Below are 17,901 nucleotides of genomic sequence, written 5' to 3'. Positions count from 1 at the left end.
CTCCCATTGCAGAGCACAGGCTCCGGACGCGCAGGCTCAGCGGCCATGGCTCACGGGCCCAGCCGCTCCACGGCATGTGGGATCTTCCCGGACCGGGGCACGAACCCGTGTCCCCTGCATCAGCAGGTGAACTCTCAACCACTGTGCCACCAGGGAAGCCCTCAACTGGTATATTTAAAGCCCAAGTATGTCATGATCCATTTCAGAGCATTAAGAGTACATCTTTGATTATACCAAAAAGCATTTCAGCTAGGACTTGATACCTACAAAGATGGCAATTTAATCTCAAAGATTTACTCCTATCTCTACATAATTAATGTGTTGGTTTGTTGCTCTATAGCAAGGAGGGGGGTGGGAAGTTCTTCAGAAAGATAAACGTGGGGTATAGTTTAATCATTTCCTGATGTCTTCCATGTATTGGGCCCTAGAATATAGACATATAAATAAGATAGAAGGCCAGATCTTACAGTACTAAGACCAGGGGAAACAAGATAACACCCAGTGCCATGACAGGTATTACTCAAATAGAGTGCTCTGACAATTGCTACCATTTGCCAACACTGTACAAAGCATTTCATGTGTAAACCTCATTAAATCCTCAGAGCCGTCCCAGGATGTAGGTACTATCATTGTTCCCCCCATTTTACAGATGAGGAAAAGAAAGTACAGAAGGGTTAAGTAACTTGCCTGGGGTCACACAGCTATGAAACAACAGAGCCTGGATTCAGATCCGGACAGCCCAACTCCAGAGTCCTTGTGCTTAACCCTCATGCTATACTGTGTCATGGGAACGAAGGGACAGGAAAGAGCACTTGTGGCTGTAGGAAGGGATGTTTCCTGGGGAAGACAGCAGCAGTGTTTGCCTTGAGAGATGGGCCGACTTTCAAGAGGCAGAGATGGGGGCAGGATTGTTTCCCAGCAAGTGGACGGTGGCGGCATTAGTGAAGCTTTGGAAGTTGGAAAACACTCTTGAGGAATGGCATTTGGGCGACTGTAGGGTCTGTGACAAGGAGTAAGATAGTGGTACGGGACATGGGCCAGGCTAAGGGCAGATGACAGAGTGTGGGGATGCCGGTAAGGATCTGGGCTTTAGTGAATAGCCATTCAGGAGCCACTGAAGGTTTTCGAGGGGCAGAGGCACGGCAGCACGTTGGGGCATGGTCTGGATGGCGAGATGGCAGTGGGAGACCAGTTAGGCAGTGGTGTTAATAATCCAAGCAAGGGGAACAAAACCAGGCTAGGACAGCGACAGTGAGATAAAAGAGGAAGTAACAGACGTGAGAGGTTATAGAAGGAGCTCAACAGGACCTGCTGTGGGCCTGGAACACGGAGAGCAGGGAGCGGGAGTCATGGGAGCATCTCATGTTTTAACACTGTAAGGATGGAGACGCCATTCCCTCCGATAGGGAAGACAGGAACAGGCTTGGCAGAGGAAAGGGGGCAGATAAATTTCCTTTGGGAATGTGAGGAGTCAGTCTCATTATTCTTAAGTCAAACCAGCAGGAAGATTTTCTGACTATTATTTGAAGCCCTGCGCAGAGATTCCTCACACCGACTGCTTTCAAATTGTTCTGTGACCTTTTTACCTACTAAAATTGTGAACCCGTCTGGGGTGAGAGATTTTAGGAATTCTGTCTTTACTTAAGACTCTTCAGTCCTAGAAGGCTATGATGTGGTGTAATGCCATCAAGAATACAGGAAAGCCAAAGTTGAATTTCTTCGTTCAAGGACTTCAAAGCAAGGAGGGGGCAAGGCAAGAACTTCTGTCCAACTTGGGCAAAAGTCAAAACGTCCTAGAGTTGGGGGCTTCCCTGGTGGCGCAGTGGTTAAGAATCTGCCTGCCAATGCAGGGGACAGGGGTTCGAGCACTGGTCCGGGAAGATCCCACATGCCGCGGAGCAACTGAGCCTGTGCGCCACAACTACTGAGCCCGCGAGCCACAACTACTGAAGCCCACGCATCTGGAGCCCGTGCTCCGCAACAAGCCACCACAACGAGAAGTCCCCGCACTGCAACAAAGAGTAGCCCCTGCTCGCCGCAATTAGAGAAAGCCCACGTGCAGCAACAAAGACCCAACACAGCCAAAAAAAACAAAAAACAAAACAAAAAACAAAACACACAAAAAAAATCCTAGAGTTGAATTTGAAGCCATTAACAGTTCAAGACTTGTTGCTCTGATTCTAAAGAAGTGAATTAACTTTCAGGGAGGGCCTGGTGCTAGACACTGCAGCCAGATAGATTAATCATAGATCCTGCACTCAGATCCTGTGGTTTATTCCCTCATTACCCAAAGTGTGACCCATGGACCAGCAGCATTAGCACCAACAAGAAGCTTACTAGACATCTCAGATGTCACTCCAGACCTATCGCATTAGAATCTTCATTTAATAAGACCTCAGGTGATGTGATGTATATGCATCGGAACAGATGAAGACTCAGGGCTTTGGAATCAGGTGTATCTGGGTTTAAACCTCAGCCACTGAACTACGTACTAGCACTTAACCTCTTGGACCTGCTTCAATCAATCAGTGGCCCTAGACCTTGGTTTCCACCTTGGAGCAACCTGGGGAGCTTTCAAATCCTCCATGGCCTGGCCATAGTGCAGACAAATTAAATCAGAATCTCTCCGGGGTAGGATCCCAATATCAGTATTTCAGGGCCTCCAAGTGATTCCAACGTGCAGACAAGGCTGAGAACCACTGATGACTTTGCAGGACAAGGATGCGGCCACTGGAACCAGACAATCTTCATTTGTATCCCCCATCTACTATTTCATTTAGGAAGGAGGAAGGGGGCTTCTTAACCTCTCCCTAGGCGTTCGCTCCTCCACCTGTGAAATGACATGACATATTAGAAACTCTTTCAAAGGGCTCTGAGCATTGAAGGAGTGGACCCATGTAAAGCACTGGGCACAAGGCACAGTGCTCAATGAATATTTGTTATTACTGATGCAAGTCCCAGCTTCCTTTGCAGAAAGAACCTAGGAAGCAATACAGTCTGAGGTTATCATAAAAACAAATCTGCAGGCATGCTTGTACTTTCCCCACCAGGAACGACCTCCAATGACTTGGCCGGCAAGGGGTTAATGGGTGTTGCTTTAGCTGTTTTAAAAATTTAAGAATCTCTTCTTTTTCTTCTGAAATTGGAGAATAAGGCAACGGTGGCTGGCAAGCTTTGGCAGACGAGTAAGGTTTATCCAAAATGCTCCCAAATAAGGGGTCAGAACTGGGTGGGGAGCAAGGCACATCTTCCAATGCTTTGTGTTGTCCTAACACTTTGGGCAACAGACTAATGCCTCACAGCAATCTCCCCACTTCGAGTATCTAGGAGTTGGAAAGGCCTTTATAAAGACTCCATACAACTTTGCTTTCCAGGGCTCTGCAAATGGGAAAGCAAGGCCCAGGGAGCTGAGACTTACGCAGGGTCATATGCAATGTAAGGCCACGACCAGAAGGTGTAAAGTGACCCCCAGTCAGATGGAGAGGAAATAGCCTAATAGTGAAAAAGGAATTGAATGAAAGGGAAAAGAAAGACATAACAGTGCTTTGAACCAAAGAGCTTTATAAATACTTGTGGCTTTAACCTGCTCAGGAGGTAGATAAGCATGTTCCCTTTAGTTTGTCCTCAAATTCAACCTCTCACAAGAGGTTAAGAAACACACCCAAGGCTGGAACTGACACTCAGACCTCCCGACTTCCTGGCTTTGGAGCTGGGAGCTCAGCCTCCAACTCCCTTGTCTATCAGGAAAAACATCTGGGTTATAATGCTTGAGGATGGGATATCAAGGGGAAGTGGTGGAAGTTTGGTTCTTTAAGAAACTTTGAGCGAGACTGCAGAAGACCAAGCCAGGAGCCCTGCCCATTGCCTGAGTCACAAGGCTCAAGTGTTTCTGCACTTTTCCTATCCTGGATGCTTCCCTTGTATGACCTTCAAGGAACTCTATTTGTCTGAGATGTTGGCTGGGAAGAAAGAAAGTTGAGACTTCAAAATGTGTGAACCCACACTGGCCCCGAGGCGCTGTCTCAGGTAACAAAGGCTTTCCTTTACACAGTCATTTGTCCGTGATTCCACACTGGCAAATGCCTACTTGAAGCAAAGAGAAAGGAACAGGCAGGACCACAAGCAGAAAAAGCAAGGGGAAGTCATCTTTAAAGGCCAAAAGGTTATATAAAACATAATAAAATACAACTGTTTCCTTTAAAATTTTTAATGGGCAGGAAATGGTATAGAATAACTGCCAAGTCACATAAATTACTGTTTTTGTTAATGTTTGTGATCCTGGAAAGAGCCCTCTATCGGTTGATGAAACTACAGGAGAGTTTTCACCACCCGCTGCCTGGGTGCCTGACTGGGTGTGTGGGCCACGGACCCATCTTCACATGGTCCAGAAAAAGAGGCGGCTGCCATGTCTGGCGGGCTTCAGATCTCCTTCCATCTCAGGGCTGGGCTCTGGCCTCGCTCTTGAGTCATAGGGATTCTCTGGTAAAGGCCGATCTGTTTTCACTTTGGTGACCTGCAGCGGGTAAAAGAGGAGAAGCAGAGCTGAGGGGAAGGTGGAGAAGCTGTGACCATGCACACACCTCCTGGGGTCTCCTCTCTGCTCTGGCTGCCTCTGCCACTCCTCATCCATAAAGCCCTAGCAAATCACACTTAGCCCTAGATAAACACTGAAGAGGGCCTACTTTGTGTCATTCCACATGGAAGAAGGTAGGGATACGGAAGAGAGCAAGATTCACACTGTCCTCAGTGAAGGAGTCGCCAGGAAAAGCACCCAGGCCTTCCTAAGCGGGTCGCGGTGACCGAGAGACGAATGAGCGCTAGGAAAGCAAGGCCTCCTCCGCACGGCCACTCGTCCTCGGCCTGTTTCCGAGGGGGCAACGTTTACTTTCATCTTGAAGGATGAGCAGGACCAACCAGGAAGATTAGAGAGGAAAAGACCTTCCAGTAAACCAACAGTACACACGGAGACAGACCGGCACGGCCTGGGGGCAGCCGAAGCACAGGCTGCGCGCAGAGCGCAGGGAGAGGCAGCCCCTGACCGAGCACGTCCTGTTGTTAGACATGACGCCAAGCACGTTACTCCAGTTCACTCTCACACTCCTCGGAGGTCAACCTGCAGGGTCACTGGGGACCCCCAGCTAACGGTGGATGGACCTGAAGTCAGATCTGCCTGCTCCAAAGCCCGTGCCCTCACAGAACGCTCGACACTGAGACACGGGAGCCAGGTGATGAACGACGTGCAAAGATGCTTGAACTTTAACCCAAGGGCAACAGGTGTCACTGGAGCAGGGAAGTAACTTACTCACGTCTGCAGGCCGGAAGGAGCAGAAACTAGAAGGGGGCGGGGGGCTGAGCCAACGGGCCAGGCGAGAGAGAGAGCCAACTGGGGTCCCGGGGAGAGAGGAGGACGGCGTTTTACACCCACTTGAACCCACAGAAGTCTCCATCGGAAACCCAGAAGAAATTGTTCTCATTTTAAAGATGAGGAAACAGGCCCAGAGAGGCAGAAAGACACAAAACCATGGTTATCAGTAGTCTTGTTATCTGGTGGCCTCCTAAGCCACTCCACATACTGTGACCAGATCAATCTTCCCAGACGTACAAATTCAAACACCATCTATTGTGAACAGGGCTTTCACGGACACAATCACATCATTCTTATTATAACCACCCTCTGAGGCATAATTATCTCGAGTTCATGGAAGAGGAGCAGAGATGGCTGGCTTGTCTAAGATCAAGACACAGCAAATGTCAGAGTTGGAGCTGGAACCCCAGTCTTCTGACTACAAGTCCAGAATAGTTTTTTATTTGCTTTTAAAACAGTTTTCTCATCTCTCTGCTATAATTAGAGATCACTAATGGTTCCTTACTGCTTGACAGAGTATTCGAAATGCCTCCAGCTGGCATTTGAAGCTCCTTTAAGGAATTCAAGATGTCTGTGAAATAAATCTAGAAAAAATAAAAGGACCCCTTTAAAGGACAAATTACTGGGGAAAGGACAATAAAGCAACTTCCTCTTCTGCACCACACTCAAAATAGAAAAGGAGTAGGAGCATGTGGCCAAACTAATTACTAGGTAAATGACCTTGGGCAGCTGACTTAACCTTCAAGTTCCTATCTGTAAAACGGAGCTAGTCGTAGCTCCTAGGGTTATTAGAGTAACATACATGAAGCACCTGATGTATGGAACAGGTGCTCCATGAGTTATTTTCAATATTAATATTATCAGGACAATGGAATTATGGGTGAGAGAGAGCAATCCTGCCTAGGAAAGCCAGAAACCTCAAAGACAGACCTGACACCTGAGCTGAGACTGGATGAGTGAGTATGAATTCACTGGGGGCAAACAGGAGGGAAGGACAAGCCACTGGAACCAGAATGCACAAGTGAATGACGCTAAAATGCAGGCTTTGTCCAGCCAATTATGACCTTTCTTAGAAAGAGAGCGAATACTGAACTTAAGTATAACTAAAGCTGATAATCCTCTTAAAGAAATACACTTTTGAAAAGAGTTCAGATAACAGTACCTTTTCCTTTTATAGGTTTTTTTAAAATGTTATTACAAAGATTCAGGAATAAAAATGCTTTCTTAACAACATGATTTGTAAATTCTCCTTTTGTGAGACAGAAATGAGAAAAGGTAGTTTTCTTTATTCTATGTAAAAGTTCCACCACTTTCCAACTTAGAATTATCAACTATTTAAAATAATTTGTTCATTTGGAATTAAAATATACACACTATATATATAAAATAAATAACCAACAAGGACCTACTGTATGGCACAAGGAACTATACTCAATATCTTATAATAACCTATAATGAAGTGAATGTAAAAAAAAAGAATATATATATGTATATATATACACATATATATATATATCTGAATCACTTTACTGTATACCTGAAACTAACAGAACATTGTAAATCAACTATTTCAATAAAAATTTTTTAAAAATAAAATAAATAAAATAATTTGTTTGGTGCAGCAAAGAAGGTATCCGAAGTAAAGATATGCCAGATACAAAAAAAAAAAAAAAAAATTCCTTAACCATTCCTCTACTTATGGCAACAAGCTTAAGACCCAACTATCCACAGATGCCGCACACAAAGGGAAGGGAATGAACATTAACTGTGGACCTATGTGCCAGGTACTATGCTGGGGATTCACACAGGCTCCATAGCTTAATCCTCACAGAAAAACAGGGATTAATACTGGTCCCATCTTATAAATGTGGTAGGATAGGAAATGTTAAGAAATTTGCTCAAGGACCCACAGCAATTAAGTCATGAAACTAAGATTCAAATCTACTCTCAGTCTCCATTCAAACCAGAGTTCTTCCCTCCATGCCTTGCTACCTATGCTTCCCAGAGGGAATGGAGGATGACAATGCTTAAGAAGCCAGGGATGGGTCAGATCACAAAGGGCTGTGGCATGTCAGGATATGGAGGGGATGCTTTGTTTTGCAAGCACATAGGAGTCCCCTTGAAAAGTTTTTTTTTTTTTTTTTTTTTAAGGAAAGTGATATTTGACTTATTTTCCACACAGATCATGCCTATAGTGATCCATCTTCCCCGCCCAGAAATTCATGTAGCCCAGTTAAGAACTCCTGTCCAGGAAGTGGGGACAGTGAGAGGATTCAAAACAATATTCCAGGAGATGCTACAGGAATTGAGGACTGGATAAAGGAAGAAAGAGTGCAAAGTGAAGAAAAAAGACATTCAGGTTTCTCCCTCTGAGGGTTCAACAGATGGTGGTGTCACAACTGAGACAGGAAATATGGGAGAAAGAACAGAGAAACAAGCTTTTTAAACTACAGGCATTACTTTTTTTTATCTCAGGTATGTTCCTGAAAAATCTGGCATAACCTCAAACCTATTTGCCCACAATAACCTCAATGTTTTCAACTGACGGTGCCCCTAACATTTTGTTTATCCTCACCTACTCCCTCTGTTCTTCAGTTAGCTAATTAACCAAAACCAAATCTGCACGTGCTGGGCCAGCTATTTAAAGGAACACTTCTATTAAATAAACTCCCTCTGGACCGTGTATAACCACTCCCTAATGAAGCTGACTGGTCATTCTGGATTTCTCACATCACATCTGTACTCACAGAAGACCCATTCCGGACCACCCCCTGCCTTTCCCCACCCTTAGCGAGAGAGAGGGAGAGGGAGAGGGAGAGGGAGAGGGAGAGGGAGAGGGAGAGGGGGAGGGAGAGAGAGAGAGAGAGAGAGAGAGAGAGAGAGAGAGAGAGAGAGAGCAGCAGGAAACTGTGTTACCTTTGACAGCTCCCCCAGGTCGGGTCGCACCCAGCCCAGTTTGTCTAACACACACTCGTCAAACTTCGCCTGCTGTTTGCGACACCGACGAAATAACTGCAAGCCAGAGTAATCGATGCAGGTCCAGTATTCTGTAAAAGGCTCCGAACAGTGCTTCTTTATCTGCCTGGAAAAGAGGGCTTGATTAGGGGCAGCTCTTTGCAAAACGATGAAAAACAAAAAAGTGGGGAAAAATTTGGTGCAGACCTCATACACACAGCCTTGCTTTTTTTTTTTTTTCTTTGCGGTACGCGGGCCTCTCACTGCTGTGGCCTCTCCCGTTGCAGAGCACAGGCTCCGGACGCGCAGGCTCAGCAGCCATGGCTCACGGGCCCAGCTGCTCCGCGGCATGTGGGATCTTCCTGGACCGGGGCACGAACCCGTGTCCCCTGCATCGGCAGTCGAACTCTCAACCACTGCGCCACCAGGGAAGCCCCCTTTGCAGGTATTTTGAGTATAGCCTTGGGGGTGATGGGGTGTGTTAAGAGGAAGGAAGAAGGAATGTCAAAGCCTCAAGAGCTTTTCTGGGTTACCTCTAGCCTCAACGACCTGCGTTTCTACAGTACACGAAACTGCAGCCCCCTAGCCTCGACTTAAGAATCGCGATGGTGGTGAGCAACCGTGTCCAGCTGGAGTTTTGGACTCCTCCAATATACTGCAGCAGAAGAAAGGCTGCAAACCATCACTCTGGTACTTAGGTCTATGTTCTCGGCTCTGTTACCCTGGCACCCACACTAATAGACAACTATCTACTAGTGCTTACAGCAAGCTAGTTCAGCACCTCAGGAGCTTGTGAAATCCAAACATTTCCCACTTAAACGTGCTCCCTCTGAGTCAAAGGAAAAATACTTTGCCGAAGTTCTCTTAGAAAATAAAAAAATTTTAAAGGAACACGCATTCCACCTTATTAGCAATCAAATCAATGCAAATTCAAGCAAGAGTAAAACACCATTTTGTACCTATCAAATATTTAAATAATATGCAATGCTGGAGAGGGATACCAGGATACAGGCTGAGGACAGCATAAACTGACCCAACTTCCAACTGTAATTCAAGAGCCATGAATCATGTTCAAAGCCTTTTAAAGAATAATCTCACTGCTGGGAAATTTGTGCCAAGGAATTAATTAAAAAATGAAAATGATCTCTACACAAATGTAATCACTGCAGATTTATCCAAAACAATCAATAATGATGTTTAATAACAAAATTATGGCTGGTTTATCTACTGATGGAATATTACACAGCCATGAAAAATGATGATCATGAAGACAGAGCAGCTTGAAAGAATGTTTCCAATAGTTTCAAGTGAAAAAATGAATTTTCAAATGTACACGCACTATGACTTTAAGCACAAAAATATCTCTGCATGTGGACAAAGACCGTAGAAGCAAGAAAGAAGGAAAGCAGCTATTGTGTGAAGGAATTTTTTTTCCTCTAGCGTCATTGTAAGGGACATCTGTGGGTTTTGCCTAGCCGGCAGTCATTCTCTATTCTTCTGGAACATCCTTCAAATTTTCCTTTGGGGAACAACCCCTCCCAATCGCTCGGCAATGTGATTTAGATGAATCTAAGTCTACTCCCCACTTTAGGCCTGACCACTCACAGCATTTTATCTCCTGAAACACAACTGATTCAAAGATATGCACATGAAGTTGACCAGCCAGGCCAATGAGACTCAGTCCAGGGACCACTGCTCATGCTACTGGGTGGTACTCTTTGTCTGGGTCTGCTAAGCAAGGAGCACTTGGACTGGCTGGTGGCCATTGCTGCTAAAGCAAGGAGAGGGGGTCTCTCTGAAAATGAATTTGACAGAGAGAGCAGGACTAAGAAACTGTGGGTGGGGGATAAGAGGTGAAGCAAAAAGATACCAAGTAGGTGTGAAATTATTTAAGCCCTTGAATCCAGTCCTGCCTGATGCCAGTCCTATTTCTGGACTTTACAGTGACATGAGCCAATTCCCTTTGAGTTTCTGTCCTTTCTAATAGAGTTCTGACTAATATGGTTAAAACATTTTTCCACCATTATAATTTGGATTTTTTTTACTTATATCAAGTATAGTGGCCTACCTAAACACTTGACTCTGAACACCTTTCCTTTCCATCATAACTGTGTGTTCTGTAGTAATGATAATGATAACAATCTAGTAAATGCCTATAAGCAAGCCCTGTGCTAAGCTGTTTTTATGTGCCTTTTCAAATTTCTCACAACAATCTTATGATAGGTATTACTCTACAATTTGGAAGCTGGGGTTCATGGAGATTAAAGAACTTGCCACTATTTACAATAGCCAAGATATGGAAGTGACCTAAATGTCCATTGACAGAGGAATGACTAAAGAAGATGTGGTACACACACACACACACACACACACAGACACACACACACAGACACACACACACACACACACACACACACGGAATAGCACTCAGCCATAAAAAAGAATAAACTAATGCCATTTGCAGCTACGTGGATGGACCTAGAGATTATCATACTGAGTAAATCAGAAAAAGAAAGACAAATACCATATGATACCACTTATATGTGGAATCTAAAATATGACACAAATGAGCTTATCTACAAAATAGAAACAGACTCACAGATATAGAGAACTGACTTGTAGTTGCCAAGTGGGATGGGGGAGGGAAAGATTAGGAGTTTGGGATTAGCAGATGCAAACTATTATATATAGAATGGATAAACAACAAGGTCCTACTGTATACCGCAGGGAACTATATTTAATATCCTGTGATAAACCATAATGGAAAAGAATATGAAAAAGAATATATATATGTATAACTGAATCACTTTGCTGTACAGCAGAAATTAACACACTGTAATTTTATTTTATTTATTTATCTATTTAGGCCACATGGCACGTGGGATCTTAGCTTCCCGACCAGGGATGGAACCCATGCCCCCTGCATTGGAAGCATGGAGTCTTAACCCCTGGACCGCCAGGGAAGTCCCAACACAACACTGTAAATCAACTATACTTAAAAAAAAAAAAAAAAAAAAAGTGCCAAATAATAAAAACAAAGAACAAAAAGAACTCTCATTTATTGTGTGCTCTACTTTGGTCTATGTGATTGCAAAGCCTTCCATTCCTACTAAAATTAGTAAAATTATCCTTCCATTTAATTAGCTGGATGTTCACGGAGATACATATACCTTGATGTTGCAACCAGCGGGCACTGACGTGAAAAGATCTTACCTAAAGAAGTCCAGGGCACACTGGTTGACAAGCTTGCTTTCCTCTAAGCACCGCCTCGGGTCCTTCTCTTCCCACCGGCAGAGCATGAACTCCTTGTTGGGCTTATCACACTGAGCTCCGTAGTGATGGGCCGCAGCTTTCAGCACAGAAGAACTGACTTTCACCTGGGGAGAGGAACAGAGAAGGACCAGCTTTGTACCAGGACACCACTTCCTCAACCTCACCTCATGCCGGTCACGACAGAGGGAACAGGAAGGTAGCCCCGTTCTGACTTTGCCAAGAGCACTAAAGACAGGGGACTCTGTGATAAACCCTTATGATCTATGGTGCTTCAGAGATCACAGAGCTCTTTCCCATGTATGATTTTCCACACCTTCGTAATAATCTCATCAGGCTGATATCACCATCCCCATCCCCATTTTAGACATAAGGAAATGGCGGCCCGAATGGAATCCTTAGATCTTTGTGAGACAGAAAGTGGAGCTCTGAAGGAAGATGGAGGCTTCTGGGATGTATGGGGAGGAACCAACCCTGAGGAGCACTGATGAGTCGCCTCTCCAGGAATAAAAGTAACAGTGGGAGGATATATAAGATTCCCAGAAGATGACAGAATCACAGAAGATTAGAGACTGGAAGGGATCAGTAAGAGCACCTAGTTCAGCAAGTTATTATTAATAATAAAGTACTAAATCTGTGAATTTTTTAAAATTAGAGAGTATATCCAAGGCAGCCATCCCTACGACTGTGTCAGTCTCACTCACTTTCACCCCAGCACACTTTCTTGGGAGAAGCACAGTGTAGCTACAGCCAGCTCACGGTACAGTCCAGAGCCTGTCTAGCAGCTGCTGCAGCAGGGGTCCTGCTAGCCTCCTTTCTGTACCACCTCTTCCTGTGCCAATACCAGTGTTTTAATTACTGTTCGTTGTCTGGGAAGACCATCCTCCTCACTATTCATCCTTTTCAAAACTGCTCTGGCTATTCTTACAGATGAACACCCTTCCTCCAATAACTCCCAATGGAATTGTACCAAGTCTAGTTATGTAACAAATTAGAAAGGAAAGGGCACTGTTACACTACTGGGTCTCTGCTCACACTTTATCTCAGAGTCCTTCCCTCATCACCTTAGATAAGCTAGCACCAGTGGTCGGCTCTATCTGTGACCCCTGGAGCGTAAGCTCCAAGAGGGCAGGGATTTTGTTTGTAACAGAGGTCGATTCTCCCTAAGGTAAACTAATTAAGGTGGTGTTTACCATGGTCCACCAAGCACCCAAAACAGCGCCCCAGCGCAAGTAGCTGTCAAGCACTCACTCTGTGCCAGCAGCAGGGGATTAACAGTTACAAGAGAGTTAAGAATACATGAATCATGCCTTCTCATCCAGAACACAGTATGTCTCTCCATTTATTTAGCTCATTCTCACTTTCTTTGGTTAAAATTACGGTTTCCTTCATACAGGAAACTTGCATATTTCTTGTTTATTCCTCAGTATTCTCACATTTTGGATACTGTCTACATGGGACATTTTTCCCTTAGATTTTCCAGTTGGTTACTGCTTGCTTTCACACTGTATCTTCTCTGTAGCCATAGTCTACTGAACTCTTGTCAGTTCTAATAAGAGACTCAAGAGGATTAAGAGAAAAGCTTCCATTTACAAATAAAAACTGCCTCCCTTCCTCTCTGATACTTGTATCTTTTTTTCCTTCTTCTCTTTCCCTATCTTAATGCTCTGACCAAAACTTCCGGGATGATACAGACAAACAGCAATGGCAGTAGGCATCCTTGCCTTGTTCTAAACTTTAAAGTAGTTTGGTAAGATATTGGCTGTTGGTGTCTGGGATATACTTGTTTGGATGTTCCTCATTAGGGAAGTTTCTTTCTAACCATAAATGGCTTTGTTGCACTGTTGTTTCCTCCACCAGGAACGACTGAAATTTTCAGGTTTCTTTTTCATTAATCTATAAATGTAATGTAGAGCATTAACAGATTTTCTAAAACTCACCCATTGTACCTAGAATAAAATCTAGTTTGTCCTAGTGCCTTATGCCTTATGGATTTGATCTGAAAATATTTAAGAACTTTTACATGAGAATAATTTTATAATTATTATTTTTATAAAAATAAAAATTTTATAATTTCATTTTTTAGGAATTTCACACAGCCTAGGTTAAATTATTAATATTTTTAATAAGATAAAAGGCAAGGAAAGATGAAGAGATAATTCATCTACACACTACAGGAAGAGAAGAATAAGGTTATGACTATGACTACTAATATTACAACTGTTCTAATTATCAAAGCAAAGGTAAATTTAGGATGTAAGTGAAATTTGCCATGACAATTCTAATATATTCATTTAAAAATCTGTAAAATTTTGTATTCCAGTTTTTGATAATAGTTTACTTAGGTTAATTGAGTGGTACACGTTTGCTTGCTATATTACCTGTAAAGAGCTGGGAGACTGAAAAATCAAGATGCAAACTTTTTTTAAAGCTTAATATATTAAAAAAAATTAAGTTAGCTACATTTATTTCCTTGTCAAATGTCTTAAAACATCTTTAAGTGGCTGATTTAATTACTCTGATGCCTTCACAGCTATCACGCCCCCAAAAACCTATGGCTTTCTTTGCTTTACTTCCCCACACATGTAGAGGTCTTATCCCAATCTAGGTTATGCCCATGTTGTTGAGCACATAAAGCATGCCCTGTCACAGGGAAATCAAGGCTGGGAACCACTCACTGAACTTATTTCCTAAGGAAAAGGAGCAATGTGCTCAAGATGGTGCAGCAAGTCAGTGGCAAGTGCAGAACTAGCAGCAGAAAGCGTGACCTCCAATCAGGCCTCTCCCCATTGCATCACTGAGGAGGCAAAGAACTTCAGATGTCACCACCACCCCTCACCTGCTTCTTCACTGACAAGTTCCAGCAGAAGCCACATCCTTTCACAGCTGCTTACTGTGAATACCCTCTCAGATTCATTCAGCTCCCTTTGTCTCAAAGAACACGGAATTTCAATGCCCTCCCTCATCTGTCCTCATAACAGCCTCACTGCACAGCAGGTTTAGATGGTCTGCAGGTGCAGAAACAGAGGCAGAAAAAGCCCCACAATCTACAAGCAGTCTTCTAGTCCTGTTCTCTCTTCCTTAAACCAGATCTGCACCTTTTTTTTTGTAGTACTTAATTTATACTAGGTTTTATATTTGGCTTAATTTATGTAAAATGGAGGATGATAGTACTTAGTTGATAGAACTGTTGTCAGGGTTAACACACATTAAAAATATGAACAGGGCCTCCCTGGTGGCGCAGTGGCTGAGAGTCTGCCTGCCGATGCAGGGGACATGGGTTCGTGCCCCGGTCTGGGAGGATCCCACGTGCCGCAGAGCGGCTGGGCCCATGAGCCATGGCCGCTGAGCCTGCGCGTCTGGAGCCTGTGCTCCGCAACGGGAGAGGCCACAACAGCGAGGCCTGTGTACCGCAAATAAATAAATAAATAAGAAGAACAGCGCCTAGCACATAGAAGCACATCATAAATACTGGCCATTATTTTTACTCAAAATCGTTAATGTGTACAAGGAGTTTCCTGCCCAAAGCTTCTGACTATTTTTCCATAGGCATGTGTCATAACTCGAAGGTCAATGAGGTCCAAAATGGGTTTAACTTGCTTCTCAAACCCACTCCTTCTGGCTTCCCCAGTTCTGTCAAGCTGCAAATCTGACACCGATTCCTCAACCTTTGCTGCCTCTGATATCTAAGTCATTGCTAAGTCGGATCAATTCTAGATAAATGCGTTCTTTCCTCTCTGTAAGCACAGTCACCAATCATGCTGGGGTCAATAATATCTTCCTCAGTTATTGGTTTCCTGCTTTTCTTAGTCCTCTCTTCCAACCATTCTTCACAGAGCTGCTGTCCTAAAAGACAATTCTTATTTTACTCTGTTATTAAAAGAAATTAGCAACAAAACCCTTGAAGGATTCAGGCTTAGCAGCAGAATAAGGCCTAAGTTTCTACTTAAGTATTCATACCCTTCAGATCCCAACTATCCTTCCAGCCTTCTCACCCACCAGACATTAAAAAGGTACTGGCTGTCCTCTAGGACACTGAACTCACTGTTCCCGGAACCCATTTTTGGCCTCACCTGCTTACCTTTGCTCAGATCCTGCTTTGTTTAGAAAGTTCTTCTCTCCATCTCTGCCTGTAAATGCCATTCTTCAAATGACATTTAGCCAAGTCTTACATTATACCCAGGAAGTGCTTTCTCGGTTCCCTTCATAGCCTCAGGGAATTATACAGCTGGAATCACTTCATCTTACAAATAAAATAACTGTGTCTGCAAATGGGAAAAGTGACTCATCGAGGTAACCGAATAGTTAGGCCTAGAATTTAGATACAACTTCAAATCCTACCCTCTTTTCTTAAACCATGTCTGCCCCTCTTCTGTAGCATTTAATCATACTTTGTTTTGTGTTTTAGCTATTTATGTAATTATCTGTTCCTCAATTCAACTGTGTGAACTCTAAAGGCAAATTTATTCCAGAAGTAGAACACGTGCAAGAAGCAGAACCTCAGATGACTGTTGAACCAAATTAAAGTGCCGATGAAAAATACAGCAACTCAAAGTCTTAACCCAGCTTCACAGTCGGGCAAGAAACAAACTGACTGTTGGCAGTACCCACACGTCCCCACCCCCAACTTTCAGTACGTGTCACTTTATTATAATAATTAAAATAATACAATAATAGTTGCCATTCTCACAGGCATATAAGATGAAGTGAAATAATGCAGGTAAAACACTTAACACAGGGCCTGGGACATAATTTTTGGCATGTACTTTTTCATCTTCCCCTCCCTCTCCTCCAGTGTAGCCTCATTATCCAGTCCTGTCCTGGCACTTTTTTTGCCTTAAAATCTTCCACCTCTCCCCACCACCTCACTTACAGGATGAAGTCCAAACTGCTCAGTCTGGCCTTGTAAAAGCCGCTTCCAGCCCTGCCTCAGCCCAAGGTACCTCTCCCGGCTCAGCAACTGTTGCTTTCCACCAACAAAAGAGTCATGTCAAAAAGCAAAACACAAAACACAAAAGGTTCTGCTAAGCCTTCTCGCTCTTTTGAGCTTTTGCCCGTAATATGGTAGTTTAAAAGCACGGGTTTTTAAATCAGACCTGGGTTCACATTCCAGCTCTACCGTGTGACCTTGGGCAAATGACTTCTCTCAGGACCTGCTTCCTTATCTATAACATGGTGAGATCAATTATACCCTTCCTTACAGTGTTGCTGGAAGGACCCTATGAATTAATGTCTGTAATTAGCATCCTGCCTGACATCTAGAAAAGGCCTGATCATGTTTGCTGTAATTAGTATGATCGGTCTTCACTTCTCGTAGCCCTAACTACACTGTACTGTAATTGCCTCTTTACGTTTCTGTCTCCCTATTAGATTATAAACTCTATGAGGACAGGAACTATCTATGAGGACAGGGACTATCTCTCTCATTTTCCAGTGTATGTGCATATGGTAATTATTCAAATGAGAGCTCTTGAATAAATGAATGCTTTAAATGTCCTATTACCAAACACTTTCCCAGGTTGTTAGCAAATTCACTCTCCAATATCATCTCATTTTTCTGCGGCTTCCTAGCTCCACTCCAATGCACTCTGCACCGACGATGCTACTTTAAGGTGACTGTCTCTCTCCCTCGACTGGAGCACCCGGGGTTGTACACTCACTTCGCAAGGAGGTTTGAGTATTATGACATGAAGTAAGTAAAGTGACCCTGGTTGGTGCTTAATAAAAAGTACTATTATTCACGTAAAGGAGACGCAGGTTGCTGCGTGGAAGGGAAGGAGAGTTCTCGAGCTACTGAGGGACGGGTCTCCCCGAGCTGACGAGGAGGCGTCTGAGGGTCAACCTGTGTAAGTGTTGGGGGCATGGGGAGGGGATGGGGGATCCGGGGCCCAGGGTCTGCGGAGTGCAAGCAGGGCTGGGCCCAGGCCCGGGAAGCTGTAGGCCTGTGCCCCGCTTGCCTATCCTCCGGACGAGCCTCACCTCCTGCACTTTCAGGTCCTCCAGAGTGGGCAGCTCCACTATCCCGGGCATGACGGCGGTAGCCCCGACCCCGAGGAGGTGCCCGCTGCCGCGTCGCCCACGTCTCCTTGAACTCCCCTTCCGACTGCCGCGGGCCACGTAGCGTCTGCGCATGCGCAGCGGCGGCACGCAGGCGCACTGCTCTGCCCAACAGCGAGCCACAGAGCATGCGCAGAGCCAGGAGGTTCCGCGGACCCTGGGGGTGGGGCTTCGCCTCGGCTCCGCCTATCCCTCCTGGTTGTCATAGTGAGGCGGGATACACTGAGACTCTGGTCTCCCAACGGCTGGAAGCT

General features: G+C 44.4%; 1 protein-coding gene across 1 annotated transcript; it reads right to left on the bottom strand.

The window, feature by feature from the left end:
- Window positions 1-4,191: 4,191 nt before the first annotated feature.
- Window positions 4,192-17,724, bottom strand: NDUFA8 (NADH:ubiquinone oxidoreductase subunit A8). The gene is made up of 4 exons (XM_082615059.1): window positions 17,570-17,724; window positions 11,534-11,697; window positions 8,282-8,447; window positions 4,192-4,513 (listed from the first exon to the last, which is right to left on the bottom strand). Exons 1-4 carry the CDS (start codon window positions 17,720-17,722, stop codon window positions 4,376-4,378), a joined length of 621 nt encoding a protein of 206 aa, XP_082471185.1. The 5' UTR covers window positions 17,723-17,724; the 3' UTR covers window positions 4,192-4,375.
- Between the last annotated feature and the right edge of the window lie 177 nt (window positions 17,725-17,901).

This window comes from Mesoplodon mirus (assembly GCF_964341445.2).
Source record: "Mesoplodon mirus genome assembly, chromosome: 1".
Taxonomy (NCBI): domain Eukaryota; kingdom Metazoa; phylum Chordata; class Mammalia; order Artiodactyla; family Ziphiidae; genus Mesoplodon; species Mesoplodon mirus.
Note: the sequence above shows the minus strand (reverse complement) of the source record. Positions and strands in the feature narration are given on the sequence as shown.